This window comes from Urocitellus parryii, chromosome 1, assembly GCF_045843805.1.
Source record: "Urocitellus parryii isolate mUroPar1 chromosome 1, mUroPar1.hap1, whole genome shotgun sequence".
Classification (NCBI taxonomy): domain Eukaryota; kingdom Metazoa; phylum Chordata; class Mammalia; order Rodentia; family Sciuridae; genus Urocitellus; species Urocitellus parryii.
The window spans coordinates 251,811,735-251,834,602 of record NC_135531.1 but is presented as its reverse complement, the minus strand read 5'-3'; the positions used below and the strand labels follow the sequence as shown (position 1 = coordinate 251,834,602).

At 35.2% G+C, this 22,868-nt stretch overlaps 1 protein-coding gene across 1 annotated transcript in view; it reads left to right on the top strand.

Annotated features, from left to right (window-relative positions):
- Ica1l (islet cell autoantigen 1 like) overlaps window positions 1-22,868 on the top strand; it is a 61,954-nt gene that overhangs the window by 32,948 nt on the left and 6,138 nt on the right. Inside the window, exons 7-9 of the mRNA XM_026405350.1 lie at window positions 723-821; window positions 2,066-2,151; window positions 4,672-4,715. Of these exons, the coding sequence (XP_026261135.1) occupies window positions 723-821; window positions 2,066-2,151; window positions 4,672-4,715 (229 nt within the window). The remainder of the gene's footprint in view (window positions 1-722; window positions 822-2,065; window positions 2,152-4,671; window positions 4,716-22,868) is intronic.

Below are 22,868 nucleotides of genomic sequence, written 5' to 3'. Positions count from 1 at the left end.
CTGCCTCTAAATAAAATACAAAATAGGGATGGGGATGTGGCTTGGTGGGCAAGTGCCTCTAAGCAAAAAAAAAAAAAAAAAAAAAAAAAAAAAAAGATGCATTTGAAAATAAAAAGTGCATGACTATTTGTGAAGCATGATGCCGTAACCCAATAACAATTAGTTCAGTTCTTTTATTTTCTCCACTCATTCCCTTCACTTTGAATACAAACACTAAAGCAACAACGAAAATTTTCAATTACCTGAGTTAGCTTGAGAACAACACATTTTTGGAACAAGTCTTTCTTGAACCCTCAATGAAAAGCCAAATTAGTGGTAAATATTTTCTCAAAAAGATGCTCTTATATGATAGCAACATAAAGATTATACATTATGTCTATCCTTCTATAGTGATTGGCATTTCCATGCTTTTAACATTTTGCTTTTGGATTCCTCAGGTGTTCTGATTCATTAGTTTTCTTTCTTTTAGCTGCAGTCACTCTCTAGGCTCTAGTGTGCATTCCAGTGCTGTTTAAAAAATAGGCACACATGCATGCAGACATTGGTGCTAACTTTCATATAAAGTCATGATTTATAGTTCAACTTTTCTTGAACAATTGAATTTAGTGCCTGCTGTTTATTGTGCAGCAACTATTCATATACTACACTAGTGAGGAAATAGAGCACAGAACTGATCGTGGAGGAGAAGCAGAACTATAGTGTCACCTTTTCTTTTTCTGCAGAGAACACTGCTTGGATTTTGGGAGAAAACAGCTCAAATGATGTCCCAAATCTGTGAGGGCTGTGTTGGCTTTCATCCATATGATTTTGTAGCTTTCAAGGTACATTTCTTCCCCCTGTTTTCTTGCTTTGACTTATTATACTTCATTTGGGTGATAACATTGAAACTATTTTTTGCTAAGTTTAATTTCTTTTTTTTTAAAGAGAGAGAGAGAGAGAAGAGAATTTTTTAATATTTATTTTTTAGTTTTTTTTTTTTCGGCAGACACAACGTCTTTGTTTGTGTGTGGTGCCGAGGATAGAACCCAGGCTGCACGCATGCCAGGCGTGAGCACGCTACCACTTGAGCCACATCCCCAGCCCTAATTTCAAATTTATAAAATATAAGGCAACATTTTCCTGCACTCTTTCAGCCAAGGATCAGCACTTGCCTTATTCCAAATGCTGCCAGTGAGACTAAAAGCCATGGAAATACTGCTGGCAGATTCAAGGTATTAGGGAATGTGGGCGAGTGAAAAAATTAAAATGCAAAGGAGATTTTTTAAAGGCTGTAGAAGGAAAAATTTAACAGGCACAAGTGATGGGAATTGATCATGTCCAATTAAAGAAGTTTAAAAGACAAATTTCCTTGTTTTACTCTTATATCAATGTCATAGATATGGTTAATGATGCCCCAAATATGCCAGTTATGGTCATTACTATGTGTGATTGCAACGTAAGAGACTACTAACATATTAGATCAGTTCTTTCTGAAACAGTTAGATGTGAAAGATGCTTTTTGGCTATGATTACAGAGCTTTTGACATCTGTATGTCTTACAGTCATCTTTGCGTGTGGCTCATCCAGAAGAGTCACACTGTGATAGTCATTTCTTCAGTTCTGATAGCCTAGATTTCAGTACCTTTTAACTTGCCATTGTGCCTTGTTTTCAGGAGAGCATGAAAAGGGTTGCTGTTGTATTTCTTCAAGTTGAATATAATATTTGCAATGGGTTCATATCCTGTAACCATATATTACTGGGCTTTGGGATGGATTTTTATCTTATGTTCTGACATGGTATCTTCCAGCCCAAAGATGCCCTTAAAGTCTGTTTTACTTTTTCTATAGTTGTTAAACCAGTCTGTCTCTAGTCCACATCACAGTGTCTGAGGTTCCCACAGGCAGCCAGGATAAACAAGTACATATGTGGGGCTCAGTTCAAATCACATTAGCACATATTTACCATATTTCTCACTCTAGTTCAGAACTATTTCTATATTGTTTTTTTAGAATTTTTATTCTAATTTTGCATGCAAAGAGAAACAGATTCTTTCCATCTACTTAACATTGAATTTCTTATCTTCAGAGACTACAAGATACTCCAAAGAAACTTACTGAAGATCACAAAGAAGAACAAATAGAAGGCAGTTTTCTTACTGAAAACCTCCATAAGTAAGCCAGCAAATCTATATACTGTAAGGGAAGTCCTGGACACCATCCTATGATATATGTGGGAAGAATTGTTTCTTCTCTTGTTCATTAATACTTATTTCTACCTCATTTTTACAAACAACACATTTGTTTTTTCTTCCCTCATTTTTATCACTACAGGTAAAGGAAGTAACAGGAGTACTAAACAAATTGTGGTGATACTCTAGATCTGTCATTTGGGAGTCTTATATTAAGAGACATGAGTACCTCTGTTGCAGGGACAGCAGGAGAGAAGCAAGGGACAAGGGCCAGCAATTGTGAGAAAAGCTATTAAAAATCTATAGCAACTCAAGAAGCTGAGTCAGGAGGATTACAGGTTCAAGGCCAACTTAGTAAGACCCTGTTTCAAAATAGATAGATAGATAGATAGATAGATAGATAGATAGATAGATAAGACTGGGGATATGGCTCAGTGGTAGAGTATCCCTGGGTTCAGTCCCCAATACTGGGGGGAAAAATCTATCTTCAAAAAACACAGATAGAACTGGAACTGGTTACCTGAAAATAGGGTCTCTTGTTACGTACATCCTTCTTGTTACCTGTTTCCCTCTTATTAAATCTTCCCCCTGTTTCTCTTTCAGAGTGCCACAATTATTTTAAGCAGATTGACTCAATATTACAACAAACTCAGAAATTAGGCCCAAATAATTACAAACCATTATTGCTGAATCAAAGGTGATCCTAAATATAAAGCATTTCCCCATTTTTCTCTATAGGAAATCCAAACCGATTTTTTTTTTTTTTGTAGTGGTGCTGGAGATTGAACCCAGGGGCTTGTGCATGAAAGGCAAGCACTCTACCAACTGAGCTATATATCCCCAGCCCCCAAACCAAATTTTTAGCTAACTTGAATATATAAATGTTTTAGATCAATGTTTAGTAAATGTTTAGCTGTACATTAAACTTACCTTAATTACATGTTGACATTTGAAATCATATGCTGCTAGGCATGGTGGAGCACGCCTATGATTCCAGCAACTCAGGAGGCTGAGACAGGAGGATCACAAGTTCAAGGCTAGCCTCAGCAACTTAGTGAGACCCTGTCTCATAAAATATAAAAAGGACTAGGGATGTAGCTTGGTGGTATGGCAACCTTGGGCTCCGTTTTTAAAAAAATAACAAAAATATCATATGCTAAATGAAATATATTAATCTAGTTTTTTATTCTCATATTTCATGCAAGTTTTATTCAGAAGCTTCTCATGCATCTTCAAGATGATGAGAACATCTTTTTGAGTTAACTAACAGATTCCTAAGCACTTTACCTTCTCTTCCATCTAAGTTGTTTAAGAAAAATATACACATAACTGTCATTGGAAATTTTGTTTCAAGTTAAATATCTTTCTGCTTTACAGGATTTCTTTTAGTATTTGCAAATAAATATTATATTGCTTTTTAAGTGTCTTTAAAAACTTATTAAAATACATCTAAAACTAGCAATTATGAGATTATGCCCTAGGAATAATGGCTAAATCTGTGTTCAATTTCTTTGTCTCATTTTTTGATTATTACATGCATTCTATAAATCAACACATTAGATAGAAGCCCTAAACATCCAAAATTAGTATTGACTGAGGATATTTTAGGTAAATGTCTCTTCTTTCACAAACATCACTTTATTCTTTAAAATAGAACTTTCCTACTTTTTTTCTGGAATATTCTTCATTCCCTTCATTTATTTCCTAAGAGTTTTTAAACAAAACCCTCCAAAACTTGAAAATAAAACTTCGTACAGAGTTCTCTAAAATGCTTACACCAGAGGTGTTTCACATTTCATAACTTTTGGGATTTTGGAATATTTGCATATACATAATGAGATATCTTAGGATAGAACCTTAGGATGACCTAAGTCTAAACATGAATTCATATATGTTTCATACACATTACCTGAGGAAATTTATATTTTTAATAATTTTGGACATAGTGTCAGATTTTTCCTCTTGTGGTATCATGTTCTCAAAAATTTTAGATTTAAGAGCATTTGGATTTTTAAATTAAGGATGCTCAACCTTGAATTTAGCACAGTGCCTGCAATGCTGATGTATAGATACTCAGTAAGTGATTACTGAAAGCATAGAGATCTTTAAAACAGAAAATACTCTCAGATTTAAATTTTGTGAGATCTACAGATAAGTGTTTTAAGTTTCCTGACTTTAAAAAAGTGTTTTTTAAAACCATGCCGGGTGCTGTGACACACGCCTGTAATCCCAACAGCTTGGGAGGCTGAGGCAGGAGGATCAAGAGTTCAAAGCCAGCCTCAGTAATTTAGTGAGGCACTAAGCAACTAACTAAGCAACTGTCTCTAATAAAATAGTTTTAGAAATATAGGGCTGGGGATATGGTTAAGCATCCCTGTTTAAGCATCCCTGGGTTCATTCCCCGGTAACTCCCCTGAAAAAAGTTTTTTTAAACCATATTAAACTGGGGAATATGAATTCCAAATGTATTTTAACTAAAATCCATGTATTTTCTTTACTTCAGGGTAGTTTTGTCAGAAGAGGAAGCAAGCTTTGGGAGTGAACCAGGTGAGATGGTAAATTCTTTACTTTGTAATGGTCAAATTAGATGTCAAAAGTTTATCCCAATCTTTAATACAGAGATTGTGTTAATATCCATTCAGTTTTTTTAAATGCTAAGTTTCTGTTCTGTACACTTTCAAGTTATCTTTCAAAGAGTGCCTAATTAGAGGGTCTAGTAGTCTTTTTTAGGTAGGTGCTTTTAAATGCAGAAATCTATTTTACAGGGCTGCATGATTAAGTTTCAAGTTTTCTTCACACTTAAATTTATGTTCTTATTTTTAAAATAAATATTATATATGTATATATACATATATGTGTATATATATATATATTTGATACATATATATATATATACACACACATATATTCAACATATTTGAATCACTATGGTAAAAAAAGAGTATAGACTTTGGAACCAGAAAAAGTGAATTTGAATCCTTTTTTTGGGTTCCGGGGATTGAATTCAGGGGCACTCAACCATTGAACCAAATCCCAGCCCTTTTTGTATTTTATTTAGATACAGGGTCTCACTGAGTTGCTTAGCCCCTTGCAGTTGTTGAGACTGGCTTTGAACTCTCGATCCTCCTGCCTCAGCCTCCCAAGCTGCTGGGATTACACGCGTGTGCCACTGTGTCTGGCTGAATCCTTAGTTGTTGTTTTTTTTAATATTTTATAGTTGTACATGGACACAATACCTTTATTTATCATTATGTGGTGCTGAGAATTGAACCCAGGGCCTCACATATGCTAGGCAAGCACTCTACCACTGAGCCACAACCCCAGCCCTAAATCCTTAGTTTTTGAAAACAAATCACTTATGCCTCTCTCAGTTGTATCATCTGAAATATGAGTAATTTGTGCCTACCTTAACAGGAACATTAAGGATAGAGATACTATTTACAAACTACATAGCACATAGCAATAAAAATGAGAGGTATTTATGTATATTCAAATATGTACATAAATAGATTATATGGATAAAATATTTTAAGAAGCCATAATTATGAACTTATATATGTAACACAACTTCAAAATTTATGTTCAAAAGGTTAACTATGGTTTTGTATATATCCTGTACCTAAAAAATAGAGAATATTCTTTAAAAGTCATAAAGAAAATATACTGAACATAATTGTAATTTCACTCTTCAGTCATAGTATTATCTTTAAAATCCTGCTGTGTGGGTAATTATATCCCCTTTTAAATTCCAGATATTCATTTGGTCTTTATTCCTTTTTTCTTGTTTAATCTTGTTATAGGTTTACTCATTTCATTATTTTTTAATAAACTAATTTATAGCTTTGTTAATCTTCTCTATTGAATTTTTGTTTTCTGTTTTATTAATTTTGGTTCTTTATAATTTTTACTTTTCATATATCACACAAGTTTTGGAAAAAGCACCTTTAATCTGAGTGTGGTAGTCCATGCTGATCTGATAGTCCCAGCTACTTGGAGAGACTGAGGTGGGAGAATCACTCTGAGCCTAGGAATTTGAGGTCAGTTTGGGTAACAAAGCAAGACCCTGTCCAAAAAAAAAAAAAAAAAAAAGACCATTAGATGGGGTCAAGTTGTATTTAGTGATGAAGCTGCATGAGGCTCTAGGTCCTATCCTAGAACAAAAACAAAACAAAATGAAAAACCCCACAAACAAAACCATTCCAAATAACACTTTGTGTAGGTATATTTTAAATACCATAAAACTCACTCATTCCAAGTATACAAGTAATTTTTAGTTACTACTGAGAGGTGCAACCATTTCCATAAATCAGCTTTACAACATTTTCATCACCTCAATAAGATCCCTTATGCCCATTTGCAATAATTCCTACTCCTATCCCCAGCCAGTTATTGACCTACTTTTGTTTGTTTGCTTTTGTGACGGAGTGTTACGAAATGGCCTGGGCTGCGCTGAACTCGCAATCCTCCTGTGTCAGCCTCTCAAGTAGCTGAGATTATAGGTGTATGCCACACTCCCAGTGATTTCTCATTTATATTTGGACCTGTGCTTCTGTTTTCTATTTGTTTTATCACTCACTCCCATGCTTTTATCTCTGGTATTGGCTTAATATTTGAAGTTCTTATTGTTTGTTTTAAAATTTTTCTCTGTTCTTTCTCTTTTCCATGAACTGATTTGAAAGTTATACATTTTATTTCCATCTTTTGTGGTCTAATTTTATCCTGCTTACCTAATAAAGTCCAAGGTTTATCAATATTTCAATTTCCCCAGAATATTCAAAAGACGTTAGAATACTAATCACAATTATTGCCATACCAGCTCTTTAAGTGTTAATATTTTATTTCTATCTTTTTCTAATTTTTCAAATTAAAAAATTATTTTATGAATATTAGATTTACCAATATTTTCCTTTCTTATTATTTCTTCATATATTTCAAATCTTCATTGTGAGTTCATTCTTCTTATCTACCCTTTAGTTTAAAAGTTGTTAAGAAGATATATTGGTGGTAAACCTGGCTTATATATATCTGGATATATTGTTATTTCTCACTTTTGAAAGAGTTTGCTCAACAACAATTTTAGGTTGGTTGGTATTTTCTTCCAGCACTTTGGTAATTTCAAAAATTACTGTTCCATCATTCCACTGGTTTTGTTGAGGAAAAGAAAAAATGTTAATCAGATTATTATTCCTGTATAGTGACTTTAACTTTTCTATTTGGCTACTTTTAGGATGTGTTCTTTGTTTTGGGTGTTCTGCTCTTTTAGAACAATGTGCCAAGATATATAATTTTTGTTGTTGTTTTAATCTGTGATGGTATATAAATTGTATTCCTTAAATCTGTCTTTTATCTCAACCATTCTTACTTTTTTAGTTTGGTAAAATATGCATGGCTTAAACATTATTTTTTATAATATTGCTTCTTTTCTATTTTCCTTATTCTTTCCTTCCTCCACTCCAGTAAGCTTATGGTGGACCCTTTCGTTAATTCCTTATATCTTTTAACTTCTATTTCATATTTGCCATTCCCTTTTCACTCTACACAGCATTGTAGGTAAGTTATTCAGATCTGTTTTTCACTAATTTTCTCTTCTTGCTTCCAGTCTATTGTGTAATGTATACAGCAAGTTTCCCCCTATACATTTTATTTCTAAAAGTTCTATTTGGTTTTTCTATGAATTTCTGTAGTGGGTTTTTATAGTCCTTTGCTCTTTCTTGTTTTTTGACTCATATTTGTATTTAAAAATACAAATATTTGAAGTCCTCTAATTTTCTTGTGGTAATTTGTTTAGTGATTTCTGATTATGAGCTAATTTTTATTTGCTCTCAATCTATGAGAATCCTGGAAGTGTAACAAGTATTTGCTTATATTGCTTGGTTTCAGAGTTGAGGAATATTCATAGCCTGGAGACCCCTTTAACCTCCTTTCAGAGCCTGTCAGCTCAGTGTTGGAATTCTGGGATCAGCTTGGTTTTCTTGTGTTGAAGGCTTTGTCTCCAGAGAACAGTGTCAACATGGAAAGGGGATCTGTCTTTCCTCTTTGCTTGCTGCTCATCTTTCCTAGATCTGGATTTAGTCTAGATATGCATTAAAAGTGTTTTTCATAATTTTAGTGAGAATTCTTTTTTTGGGTGGGGGCAAGGGTCCTTCTGAGTGTCTTATATTCTAAAATTCCAGGTAGCATTTTTGCACAGGTAATAATAATAATAACATTTAAAAAATATTCAGCGTCCCTGGGACCCAAATAATACTAGCACTACTTATAAAAGTGAAAACTAGAGGGCTGTGGCTGTGGCTCAGTGGTAGAGTGCTCACCTAGGATGTATGAGGCATTGGGTTTGATCCTCAGCACCACATAAAAATAAACAAACAAAATAAAGGTATTGTGTCCATCTACAACTAAAAAATATATATTAAAAAAGTGTAAACTGGAAAAAATTTTCTTGAAAATGTAAACATTCCACACTTTGATTAACTTTAGGCACTATGTTGAGTAACTTACTTGAAATCCTTCAAACATTTATGCTCTGAGATATCACTCAAGTGGTATTTCTTAGGTAGAATAAAGCTAGTCTTTTGAACTAGCCCTTCCTCATTCTTATACTTGTTTTTTTCTAGTATCATGTATCTAGGATGAAAATCAAATGAATCCAAATCCCACATTAATCACCAAACACACAGTGGAGTAAAGCAGACCATTACTGAAGATTTAGGGAAAGACAAGGAGGGAGGTTACCCTCATCGTAAACAGTATACTTCCTTGAGGATTCTTTAACAGATCTCTCAATTCCCCTGAATTATTTCTGTGGCTTTTAAAACTTGCTGGTGTGATTCTGCCTTTCTCTTGTCATTCATTCCTGTTCCTCTCCCATCAACTCTGATGCTCCTTCGTACTTCCTTCTCTGGCTACTTCTAGAATCTCTTTCCCATTCCCAGATTTTCCTTCTTCTTTTCATATGTTCAACTAAAATCTTTGCTGATAAAGTCCATTTTTTTTGCATTTTTCTGTACTTCTTCAACATCTTTATAATGTATTAGAACTTAAAAACCTAACTTATCCTTTAGCTTCTTTATCATAAAGCTAACATTAAATTCCTTAAACCTTCCTTTTGAATTGTTTCCCCTTCAATTATTTTGGTTATTCTAGTATTTTCTACTCTGCCTATATTCTTTTGTCATATCTTAAACTGTGTAATAGACATATTAGTCCCTGGCCTTAGATGCATAAAATCCTCTAAGTTCTCCATACACAACACTCTCCACACTTGTATGGAGGAGAAATTTACATTTCATTTTTTAAAATGACCTTGGTAATGGTTGAAGATATCAAAATCTTGTTTGTTTTTTTGTTTGTTTTTAAGGGTGTGGGTCTCTTATGTTTGTACTGGGTAGCAAATGAAGTAAGGAAAGATTATTCCAAAAACCGACTCAAGAACTGCCTCCCTATGAAGCAGTAGGGAATACTTGTATTTGTCTTAGTATAAGCTCAAAACAAGGGAAACATGTTTTTTAGCAGTGATTTTGCCTATGGGTTTTTTTTTTTTTTTTGTACTAGAAATTGAACCTGGGGGTGTTCAACCACTGAGCCACATAGCCAGCCCCCCCACTTCCTCTCCCCTACCCTGACCTTTTTGATACAGGTTCTCTTTAAGTTGCTTAGGGCCTCACTTAGTTGTTGAACTTAGCCTTGAACTTGTGATCCTCCTGCCTCAGCTTCCCAAGCCATTGGGATTAGAGGCATGTGCCATCATTCCCAGCTTGTATGTTTGACTTTTTAAATGTCAAAAACATAAAAAAGGAAAACACAAGAGAGGATACAGTTTTTATATATATGCTGTTGATGGATCTTTATTTTATGTATTTATATGTAGTGCTGAGAATAGAACCCAGGATCTCACACATGCTAGGCAAGCACTCTTCCACTGAGCCAACAACCCCAGCCCAGGATCTAGTTCTTGATCATGAGAAAATATCCTGTCTTTAAGAGCTTGTATCTGAACTTTCCCTTCATGTGAGAACCACTGCTGTTCATGCCCCAGATTAGGTGAGAAATGTAGACATGCTGCTTATTGCTATATCCTGCAAGAATAAAGCAACCTTTGATTAAAAAGTTGACCAGCTAAGTGGCACACACCTGTAATTCCAGAGGCTTGGGAATCTGAGGCAGGAGGATCGAAAGTTCAAAGGCAGGCTCAGCAACTTGAGGAGGCCCTAAGCAACTTAGTGAAACCCTGTCTCAAAATAAAAAATAAAAGTATCTGTGGATGCGGCTCAGTGGTAAAGCACCATTGGGTTTAATTTCTGTTACCAAAAGAGAGAGAGAGAGAGAGATCTATTGTGCAATATGGTGACTATAGCTAATAACAAGGTTCAAGGTTTTGTATTCTTGAATATTTCTGAGTGAAGTTTTAGTGTTCTTATCACAAAAATTAAGTATGTAAAATAATGCCTATGTTAATTAATTCAATTTAGTCATTCCACAAATATACATATTTCAAAACAACATGTGGTACAGGATACATATGAATTTTCATTTAAAAATAATGAGAGTAAAAATATATACCATATCCATTAATTTAACATAAAATGAACACAATTGTATGTATCAGAGTGTCAGAAGTATGGAAGTCAGGCAGAACAAAATAGAAAACTGCCTCTCAGAGAATGTAGAATAAGAATAGGTCCTTTCTTGGAGAAGGAAAAAAGAAAAAAGAAAAAAAACAGGTTTACCAGGAAAGGAATTGTCTTGGGAATGGGAAAGCTTTTAACTTCAAATTGTCATAGATAAAATGAAGGATCTGAACACCTGTAGTTATTACAGTTTTACTTGTTTTATATGTATACACACACACAAATGTGATATATAATTATATATGTATATACATGAGTCCTTAAAATTTTTCTCTTTTACATGAGTTATAATCTTATTTGAATGATTATAAATGATATAATTAGGGCTGGGGCTGGGGCTTAGTGGTAGAGCACTTGCCTGGCATGCGTGAGGCAGTGGGTTCGATCCTTAGCACCACATAAAAATAAAATAAAGCTATTTTAAAAATCATACAATACTTTTAAAAAAGAAATAACTATTATAAAATATTACATTAAATAAGCTTGCTAAATTTTTTTAAAGATAGTAGGGATTAAACCCAGGGGGTGCTATATCATTGAGCTACATCCCTAGCCCTATTTAATTTTTGAGGTAGGGTCTTGCTAACTTGCTGAGGCTGGTCTCAAATTTGTGATCCTCCTGCCTCAGCCTATTAAATTTCTTCTTGATTAACTTATCATTTAAAAATATTTTAAGTTGACATAATAAATATAAATATTTATAGAGTAAAGTTATATTTCAATACATGTATACAACGAATAATGATCAAGTCAGGGTAACTCCTCAAACACTTTTCCTTTTTTTAGAGATGAGAACTTAAAAAGCAAGTGTGTGCCACTATGCCCAGCTTCTATTATTTTGAAAAACACAATTAGTTGATATAACCATAGTTATCCAACTGTGTTATAGAGCATTAGAAGTTATTCTTCCTTCTGATTGCACTTCTATATCTGTAAAGCCTTCTCTCCCTCCCTTCTCCCCAACATTATTCCCAAGCTCTGGTAACCACTATTTTATTCTCAAATGTGTTGTCTTTCTGTAACTGGCTTATTTCACTTAATGACCTACAGTTCCATTAGTGGTGCTGCAAATGATAGAATTTCATTCCTCTTTACAGGTGACTAACACTCTATTATATACATATATTTACCACATTTTCCTTTTCCATTCATATGTTGATAGACACCTAGGTTGATTCCATACTTGGCTAATGTGACTAGTGCTGTAATAAACATGCAAGTGCAGATTGCTCTTTGACATACTGATTGTATTTCCTTTGGATATATACCCAGTAGTGGGATTGTCCTGTTTTTAGTTTTTATTGAGACAGGATATCACTAAGTTGCCTAGGGCCTCGTTAAGTTGTTGAGCCTGGCAGTGAACTTACAATCCTCCTGTTTCAGCCTCCCTAGCATCTGGGATTAGAAATGTGTGCCACCATGCTGGTTATACCTATGCTTTTGAAGGGTCAAATCCAAAAAAATATTTGCCCAGATCTTCATCCTGAAGCACCTCCCTTACATTTTCTTTTAGTAGTTCATAGTTTCATGCCTTACATTTAAGCCTTTGATCCATTTTGAATTGATTTTGTATACTGTGATAGGGATCTAGTTTCATTCTTCTGCATATGAATATCCCACTTTTTACACACCACTTATTAAAGAGACTGTGCTTTCTCCAATGTGTATTCTTGGTGCCTTTGTTGAACTTCACTTGGCTGAATACACATGAATTTATTTCTGGTTTCTCTATTCAATTCAATTAATTGGTCTATCTCAGTTACTATGGCTTTAATAGTATGTTTTTGAAGTCAGGGTTTGTGATGCCTCCTTATTTGTTCTTTTTGTCAAGACCGCTTTGGCTTTTGTGGTTGGTTCCATAAAGATTTTTTCCTCCTATATGTGAAGAATATCATTGGTATTTAGGTAGAAATTGCATTAGCCAGGGATCTGCATTTAATCTCTAAACCACTCTGAGTAGTATGAACACTTAACTTGATTCTTCTACTCTACGACCATGAGATGTCTTCTTTTGTGTGTGTGTTCTCTTCAATTTTTTTCATCAGTGTTTAATAGTTTTCATTTTAGAGTTCTGGCACCTTGTTGGTTAGAATCATTACTTGGTATTTTATTTTTATGGTTATTGTAAATGAGATTGCTTTCTTGATTTCTTTTTCAGCTAATCTGTTATTGGTATACAGAGACACTAGAGGTTTTTTTATGTTGGTCTTGTATCCTGTATTTCCTGAATTTGTTCATCAGTTCTAACAATATTTTGGTAGCCTTCATGTTTTTCTAAATATAATTAACTGTCTGCCAACAAGGATAGTTTGACTTCCTCCTTCTCAATTTGGATGCCCTTTACTTCTTTCTCTGGCCTACTTGCTCTGGCTACAACTTCCAGTACCATTTTGAATAAAAGTGGTGAAAGTAGACAGGTCTTGTTCCATATTTTAGAGAAAATCCTTTCACTGTTTCCCCATTTAGTATGATATTAGTGGTGGGATTGTCATATAACCTTAACTGAGTTGAGGTATGCTCTTTCTATAGCTAATTTGTTGAGAGTTTTTTATCATGAAGGAATATTAAATTTTATAAAATGCTTTTCTGCGACTATTGAGATGATCATATTGTTTTTATCCTTCGTTCTATTGATGTAATGTATTATACTTAATTGATTTGCCTATATAGTACCATCCTTGCCTTCCTGGGATAAATCTCACTTGATCATGGTATATAATCTTATCAATGTGCTGTTGGATTTGGTTTGCTAGTATTTTGTTGAGGATTATTGTACCTGTGTTCATCAGGGATACAGCTCTGTAATTTTTTTAACTAAACCAAATTTTAGTTTGGTTTTGGTATTAGGGTAATACTTGATCAACTTACTTTGTCTATACTTTTATTTTGGGAACTGAAGATTACAAGGAAAAACATTTTCAAATGAGAGAACTTTAATTACCTTGGCTTTCTAACTCTGAAAATACTAATGTTATAATTTTGCCACATATGAATACTCTATATTACTTAAAATTCTTCAATTTTTATTTAGCATTTATTTCCTTAATATTAGAAATTTCATAGGTCTCTACATAAGAATGCAATCATGTATGTCTACTTTATAACACAATGGAAATTAAATGTATTTGCATAACTGTGAAGACAGCTAGGACTATGTTTTTTTACTGTCTTGTGTATCTACCTTTCAGCAGTATAGGCATTCAGTAAATATTTGTTGAATAAGTGAATATAATTTGTCTATTCAATGTCATGCAATACTAACACAATATTCCTGTGTATGATGTTAGTGATGGATTAAATATTCCTCTTTAAAAATGGTTATTTTTTACATAATTTTTTAAAACTACCATCTTTGTCTTTGCAATTTGAGATAATATTATATGCTAAATTTGTACTTCAATGCATTTCTGGACTTTATTTTTCATTGGCATGTGAATGTACCAGATTTTAATTATAGAAAAATTCTTATATGTTTTAATATCTGGTAAAGGTAGTATACCTTCTTTTTATTTGCTTAGATATTCTTGCATGTTTATTTTGCAGTACGCATATCATGTTAGATAGCTTCATGAAAATGCTTATTGATGATTTTATTGTGATTACATTAAATGTTAAGACTGAAAGTGGATGGTGTTGAGACATTTTAAACTTAAAGACATCTTTATATTTATTAAAGGTTACCTGTATAACTTTCAGATATTGCTTATAATTATTTGGTTTTTGTCCTTCTGTAGATGTGTTCTGTCATGTTTGCTGATTTGCACATATTGAACTATTTTTGCATCCCTGGGATCTCATTTGATCCTGGTGAAAAATGTTCTTCATATGCTACTGGATACAGTTTGATGTAATATTGGATACAGTTTGCTAATATTCTGTTGAAGATTTTTCATTTGTAGTCATCAAGGATATTGGCCTGTAGCTTGTTTGTTGTTTGTCTGTCTGTCCTTGTACAGTTTTGGTTTCTAGGTAGTGCTGGCCTTATAACATGAGATTGGAAGAGTTCCCTCCTCTTCAGTATTTTGGAATAATTTAAGAAAAACTGGTATCAGTCGGTCCTTTTTTTTTCTTTCTTTCTTTCTTTTTTTTTTCTTTTTTTTTTTTTGGTACCAGGGATTGAACCTGAACTCAGGGGTACTTTTTTTTTTTTTTTTTTTTTTTTTTAATTTAGAGACAGGGTCTCATTAAGTTGCTTAGGGTCTAGCTAAGTTGCTGAGGCCAGCTTTGAACTTGTGATCATCCTTCCTCAGCCTCCTTAGCTGCTGGGATTACAGGCATTTGCCACTGTGCCCAGCTGACCTTCTTTCAATATTCAGTAAAATTCAGTAGTGAAGCCATCTCATCCTAGGCTTTTCTTTGATGGGAGACTTTTTATTACTGATTCAATCTCATTACTCATTATTGGTCTGTTTGGGCTATTTCTTTGTTTCAATTTTGGTAAGGTGTATGTGTCTAGGAATTTATCCATTTCTTCCAGGTTATCAAATTTATTGCATATATATTTGTTCATAATAATCTCTGATGATCCTTTATATTTCTTTGGTGTCAGTTGTATATACATATAGAAAATAGACATGAATATATAGAAAAATATTTCTGCTCTGATATTATTTCCTTCCTTCTACTAATTTTGGGTTTAGTTTGGTTTTAGTTCCTTAAAATGCAGCAATAGATTGAGATATTGGGGGTCGAGGGGCTGAGGATTGAGACTATTCCATTGAGCCACTGAAGTATACCCCAACTCTATGTTTTTTTAATGTAGACACTATTACTCTAAAATTCCCTTTTAGTGCTGCTTTTGCTATAGCCCATAGGTTTTGGTATGTGGTGTTTCCATTATTATATTTTAAAAATTTTATTTCCTTCTTTTCCCCTTGATCTATTAGTTGTTTAGAAATAAGTTGTGTAATTTCCATGTGTTTGCACAATTTCCAAATTTTTTTCTTGTTATTATTTTCTTGTTTCATTGCATTTTAGTCAGAAAATATACTCAATATTTTTTTCAGTTTTCAAAACTGAGACTTACCATATGATCTATTCTGGCGAATACTATTCTGGTGAATATTTCATGTACGTTTGAGAAGATGTGTACTCTGTCACTGTTGAATGGAATGTTTTGTAGATGTCTATTACATTCACTGGTCTAAGGTTCAGTTCACCTCTGCTGTTTGTTGATTTTCTGTTTAAATGATACATTCATTGAAGAATCTGAGATGTAAAAATTCTCTTTTGTTATTTTATTGAAGTTTATTTTGCCCTTTATGTCTATTAATATTTATTTTACATATCTTGATGCTCCAATATTTAGTGCATATATATTTACCATTTATTCTTGAATTGATCTCCTTATCATAATATAATGACCTTTCTTATCTCCTTTTTTCTGCTTCTTAAAGCCTAATTTAGCTAAATATGGCAATACCTGCTTTCTTTTGGATTATATTTGCATGGAATATTTTTTTCCATCCTTTCATTTTCAGTCTATGTGTATTCTCAGAGGTGAAATGAGTTTCTTGTAAGCAGCATATAGTTGAGTAATTTTAAAAATAAAATCCATTCAGTTACTCTGTAACTTTTAATTGGGAAATTTAATCCAATTATATTTAAGGTAATTTTGGATAATTAAGGTCTTACTACTATCATTTTGATACTTGTTTCCTAGTTTCATTATAGTCCTTCTCCCTCCTTTTCATCTTCTTTTGTGGTTGATTTTCTTCAGTAAAATGTTTTGATCCCTTATTCTTTTTCATGTGTCACTTATAGACTATAGCTTTGTGGTTACCATGAAGTTTAGAAAAATATTTTGTTTATAACAAACCACTTTGAAATGATGGCAATTTAACATTGAACACATGGATATGAAAAGAAAAAATATTTTAAAAACTGATAAAATCTACACTTACACTCCATGCCTTTTCACATTTTGAATTTTTTAAGAATTTTGTTTTAGTTGTTGACAGACTTTTAGTTTTTCATTTATATGTGGTGCTGAGAATAGAACCCAGTGCCTCACACGTGCTAGGCTAGTGCTCGACCCAGTGCCTCACACGTGCTAGGCTAGTGCTCGACCACTGAGCCCACATTTTGAATTTTTGATGTTCAATTTTATATCTTTCTATATCACCTTTTGCCTAAAATAGTAATGTATTTAACAGTATTTTAATTACTCTTTAGTCTTCATACTAAAGACATGAAGAGTTTTATACATCATGTTTACATTAGAACATTCTGAGTTTATCTATATAGTTACTCTTACCAATGAATTTTATATGGTATGGTATTTTCTTTTTATTCACTAACATCTCTTTCTTTCAGTTTGAAGAGTTCCCGCTAGCATTTCTTATAGGACACGTATAGTGATAATAAATTCTCTCTGCTTTTGTTTGGGTATATCTTTATATCTCCTTCATATATAAAGGATAGCTTTTGGGGGGTACGGTATTATTGATTACCAGTTTTTTCCATTCACACTTCTGAGAAATCTGCAGTCAAGCACATTGGGACATCCTTATTTTCTCTTGCTGCCCTGAAAAATCTTTTCTATCTTCAACCTTGAATAACTTGATTATTCTGTATTCTTTGGTTCTTTGTTGAATTGAATCTTTGTTGACCTTTGACATTCCTATATTTGGCTAGTTGTATCTTTCTCTATGTTTGGGAAGTTTTCAGTTGTTATCTCTTTGAATAAACTTTCTATTCCTTTGGCATTCTCAAATTCCTTCTGACCCCCACAACTCAAAAATATTTGCTGTATTAATGCTATCCCAAATTTTCATAACTTTCTTCTTTCCCTTCATTCTTTATCCTCCCACTGTGTTTCTCCAAATAGTCTATCTTTAAGATCACTAATTCTGGGGCTGGGGTGTGGCTCAAGCGGTAGGGTGCTCGCCTGGCATGCGTGCGGCCCGGGTTCGATTCTCAGCACCACATACAAACAAAGATGTTGTGTCCGCCAATAACTAAAAAATAAATATTAAAATTCTCTCTCTCTCTCTCTCACTCTCTCTTTAAAAAAAATGTGGCTTGTGAATTACTAATAAATAGTTTAAAAAAACAAAAGATCACTAATTCTTTCTTGTGGTTGATTTATTCCACTATCATACCATGCAAGATATGTTAAAATGTGTTTAGTGTTCTTTTTAGCTCAAGGATTTGATTTTTTAAAAATTACTTCAATCTGGCCAAGTGTGGTGGTGCACACCTGTAATCCCAGTGGCCCAGGCAGCTGAAGCCAGAGGATCATGAGTTCAAAGCTAGCCTCAGCAACTGCAAGGTGCTAAGCAACTCGTGAGACCCTGTCTCTAAACAAAATACAAAATACGGCTGGGGATGTGGCTCAGTGGTTGAGTGTCCCAGAGTTCAATCCTTGGTACCCCCCACAAAAAATTTACATTAATCTGTTAAATTTCTTTAACACTATTGAATCATGCCAGGCACCTTGGTGCATAGGAGGATCACGAGTTCAAAGTCAGCCTCAGCAATTTAGTGAGACTCTAAGCAACTCAGTGAGACCCCTACTCTAAATAAAATATAAAAAGGGCCAGGATGTGATTCAGTAGTTAAGCATCCCTGGATTCAATCCTTGGTATATAAAAAAAAGTATTAAATCATTTCTGTGTTTTCTTGAAGCTCTTTTTGTGGTGCTGGGGATTGAATGAACCCAGGGCCTTGTGCATGTGAGGCAAACAGTCTACCAACTGAGCTATATCCCCTGCCTGTTGTTCTTTTTTTAAAAAAATATTTTTACTTGTAGATGTATATAATACCTTTATTTATTTATTTTTATATGGTGCTAAAGATCAAACCCAGTGCCTCACATGTCATGCGTGAGGCAAGCACTCCACACTTGAGCTACAAACTCTAGCCCCTCGTTGAAATTCTTTAAAAGTTATTTTTAATTCTCTGTCCAAGAGTTTGCAAATATCAATTGCTGTAATCCCTTCCTGGTGCCTTATTTTGTTCATCAGGTGCAGTCAGTGTTCCCTGAAGTTCTTGATGATTGTTGACATACAACATTTGGTGCACATTGCCTTGGATATTCCAGTCTTCATAATCTAGCTTTGAGTCTGTCCCTCCAGAATTTCTAAGCATTGTAGTAATCTTTGAACCTATGGACATTTCCACTACTTCAGCTCTAGTATCTTAAGTTTGCTGCAAGTCTATTATTGGTGTTTTTCTATTGTAGCACTGATGGTTGCTCCAAACCCAGTTTGTCCCAAGTCCGTGGTTGGGGAGTATCTATAAAGTGTTCTTTTCCCACAAGCCTCTGCCTGGGCCTGGGATAGGCCCAGACACTTCAATCATATTCACTGGTCTGTTGGAAGACACCACAGGATTCTGTCTGGCTCTGCACCTCACTGAGCAAGTCCCAGGCTTTTAGGGAGTGACTTGGTGCTTTCCTCCTTTTTCTTGTCCCAGACAATTATTCTGTGCATGTGGTCACCAATGCTGCAATGGTAGATCATATTTGGAGCCCACTGTCTGCTGAAATCAGCACAGTAAGATGTAGGCTGCTATGGGCTTCCTGCTATAGTGAACTTACAGCCCAAGACTGCTGCAGCTAGCCCCAGGTTGATTCTGGATAGTATATAAATCTGATCATCAGTGGCCAAGTGTCTTTATTTGGCAATAGGTCAGGTCCACAGGCTTCATCCACAGGCACTGGCTTGAAGACAGAGACCATTGGGATCTTCCCCAATGTTGGGTTTTACTAGCTCAGCAACTGAGTTCCAAAATACAGTTCTGTGTCATTTTGCTGATCTACTCCGTAGTGGCTGGCCTCTTGTTCCTTGCTGTGTTCCCAAAGTTGGGAGGGGTGGCAGAGACAGCCCCATGGCCATCTGAATGACACTAAGCCACATAAGACCCAAGTTGCACAGCCACAGGGACTTACACAGTCTTAAGTTTGGGTGCCAGTCCCATGTGTGATTGCCAGTGACGTGGGGTAAAAGATAAATATGTCTGTCCTACCAGAGTCAGGTCTCTGCCTGATGCAGGTGTAGGACTAGAGACTCGTCTGTGAGCATTAGCCTAAAGACGAGCCTGACATTGAGGCAAAGCCCTATGCTCACTTTCCTGCCCTGTGCCCTAGTAGCTGGAGCTTTGCTTCTTGCTCTTATGTCTGAGGGTGGCAAAGAGTTGACGGAGGCAGTCCTTTTGGACATCTGACTAAGGAGGATCCAAAGGATAATCTGCAGATACTGGTCTTAGGGCAGGAACTCTGGGATCCTGTCTGGTACAGCAGACCTGGTAATCAGAGGCCTGCACTTAAATTTTCTCTTTCTCTCCCAAGCTGGGGGCATCTCCCCTGTGTGTGCTTACTGGAGTTGGGACAGGGATGACATGAGAAACTCTTTCCTGCTCTTTTCTTATTGTCATAACCAGGCATTGTGGTTTCCCATCTGGCTCTTTCTTAGCTCTTGTGACAGTGATTATTCATAAACAGTCATTCAAGTTGAGCAGACAGCCACCATCTTGTTCCCAATCCATTTCCTTTATTTCTTTAATCATGGATTCCTTTATTTCTCTGCATATAAGTGTGACTCTGAAGTCTTTGTCTTTAAATCTAACACCTAGTCAGTCTCACCTGCAGCTTCTGTGGCCTGCCTTCTTGCTGATTTAGGCATCATACTTTCCAATTTCTATACATGACTCACATATTTTTGTTGGAAAACAGACATTTTAAATAATACATTTAAGTAACTTTGGGTATTGGTACTCCCCCTCTGAAACTTATTTGCTTGTTCATTTGCCAAGAGGTTGAATTCTTTTATTGGAATCTATTCTTCATCTTCCTCCTTCCCCACTCCCAGTAGTGGGACACATTATAAGGTTTAGGTTGGGCCCTGTGATGACAGTTTCAGTAGAGTTCTCTGACAGTCTCTCTCTGACTATACCCAGCTGTCATTTACAGCTGATTGCTCTATTAATTTAAAAAATACCCTTGAGCATAAATTGTTCCACAGATTAAAACAATCAAATATGGACTTGTTCTCAAGGTCAATGTTTGAAATTTGTTCTGATGTTAGCTGGCTTTTTCAGGCAAACTAACTGGCCTACAGTTTAGCCTGAATGTCCAATGCAACCACCAGTCTTTTAGTTGCTTTTCACAGCCTTCATTATCTAGAGCATTCTTTGGCTTGAACATTTCCATACTTTGTTGAGAATAAAGTTAGTTCTTTTGTGAAGAGGTTAGGAGATATCTTTTTTGTGGTCTGCTTCTCTCCCCTAAAGAAAATCTCTGAATGAGGGACTGAGCTAGGAGTGGGGACAATGGCATGCTTCTCTGTGATAAACCTGCTGTACAAGTTGAATGCTAGATGAAGAGAGATGACAGGAGTCTGAGGTCTTTTTGGCTTCATGAAACTACAACTTTATACCCAGGACCAAGTGCTCAGGGGCCTAACATCCTTAGCTTGACATGCCCAACTCCAGAGTCTCCATCTGACATGTGGGTCTGGGTGGGAGATGGGAGTCTCCACTCTTGACTACAGTCATGGGACAGGTTTGACAACAGGCAACTGGGAGCAACCTGTGAAAAGCTGGCATCTTACCCCTCCTGGAAGGTATCCTTTAACTGAGCACTGAGGGAGAGGGAACCCTGTGTTTTGGGCTATACCAAACTGGAGTGGAATTTCCATCTGGCCAAGTTGGGAGGGATAGGAAGGGAATGGTTCGCAGTTCAAACACCAGTCTCCCTGTTCCTCTTGAATTCTAGTACACTAGAACATTGACTAAAACATTGAGTCAAATGTTTTCATATTTTTTATGTCCTTGGGACAATTTCCAGAGACTTTAAATGCTTAAAAAACAAACAAACAGGGCTGGGGATGTGGCTCAAGTGGTAGCGCACTTGCCTGGCATGCGTGTGGCCTGGGTTCAATCCTTAGCACCACATACAAAACAAAGATGTTGTGTCTGCCGAAAACTAAAAAATAAATATTAAAAAATTCTCTCTCACTCTCTTTAAAACAAACAAACAAACAAACACCCCGTAAGCTGGACATGGTGATGCATGCCTGTAAACTTAGTAACTTGGGAGGCTGAGGTGGGAGGATCATGAGTTTGAGGTCAGCCTCAGCAATTTAGCAAGGCACTAAGCAAATTAGTGAGACACTGTCTCAAAAGATTAGAAAATTAAATTAAAAAAAAACAAACAAACAACTTTCACCAGTTACAGTGAGGTGTAGGCTGTTGAGCTTCTTATTCTGTCATGTTGGAAACCCCTTTGCTTTCATTTTTATTGATAAGCATTTAAGGGCTACTTTTCCTCTGTTCATTGCTCTTTATGTGTCTCATGGATTATGATAGGAAATACTTTTTCATTGTATTTCAAAAAGTCTGTTCCCCTTTCAACCAAGAGTGTTTCATAGATTTTTAGTTTTATAGCCCTTTTTTAGTTTCATTTTAAAATTATTTCATTTTATTACACTGTAATCAAAGCCTGTTGTTTATAATATCTCTACTTTAAGAACTGATTTTTAAGTTGATCATTTTTTGTGATTTTTTGGGAGGGGTAATGGGAATTGAACCCAGGGGCCATATCCCTAGCCCTTTTTTGTATTTTATTTAGAGACAGGGTCTTGCCAGGTTGCTTAGGGTCCCTACAAAGTAGGGCTAGCTTTGAACTCTTTTTTTTTAAGTTGTAGATGGACAGCATGCCTTTATTTTGTTTATTTTTATGTGTTGCTGAGGATTGAACCCAGAGTCTCACAAGTGCAAGGCAAGCGCTCTACCACTGAGCTACAACCCCATCCCCTGGCTTTGAACTCTTGATCCTCCTGCCTCAGCCTCCTGAGCCACTGGAATTACAGGCATGGGGCACCATACCTAGCTTTGTGCATTTTCAATGTGTGCTTGAGAAGGTTTGTTTCTAGTCTCAGGGTTTGTGTATATCCAAAATAACCCCATTATTGATTATGCTGTCTGGGTCTTATATATCTTTACTCATCTTTTGTCCTCTTAGCTGTGTTTTACTGAGTGTGGCATATTAAAATCTCCTATTGATTTGTTACTATCTCCTTGTATCTCTTCTCATTATTTTTGTCTATCATTAGGTGATATCTTATTTTAT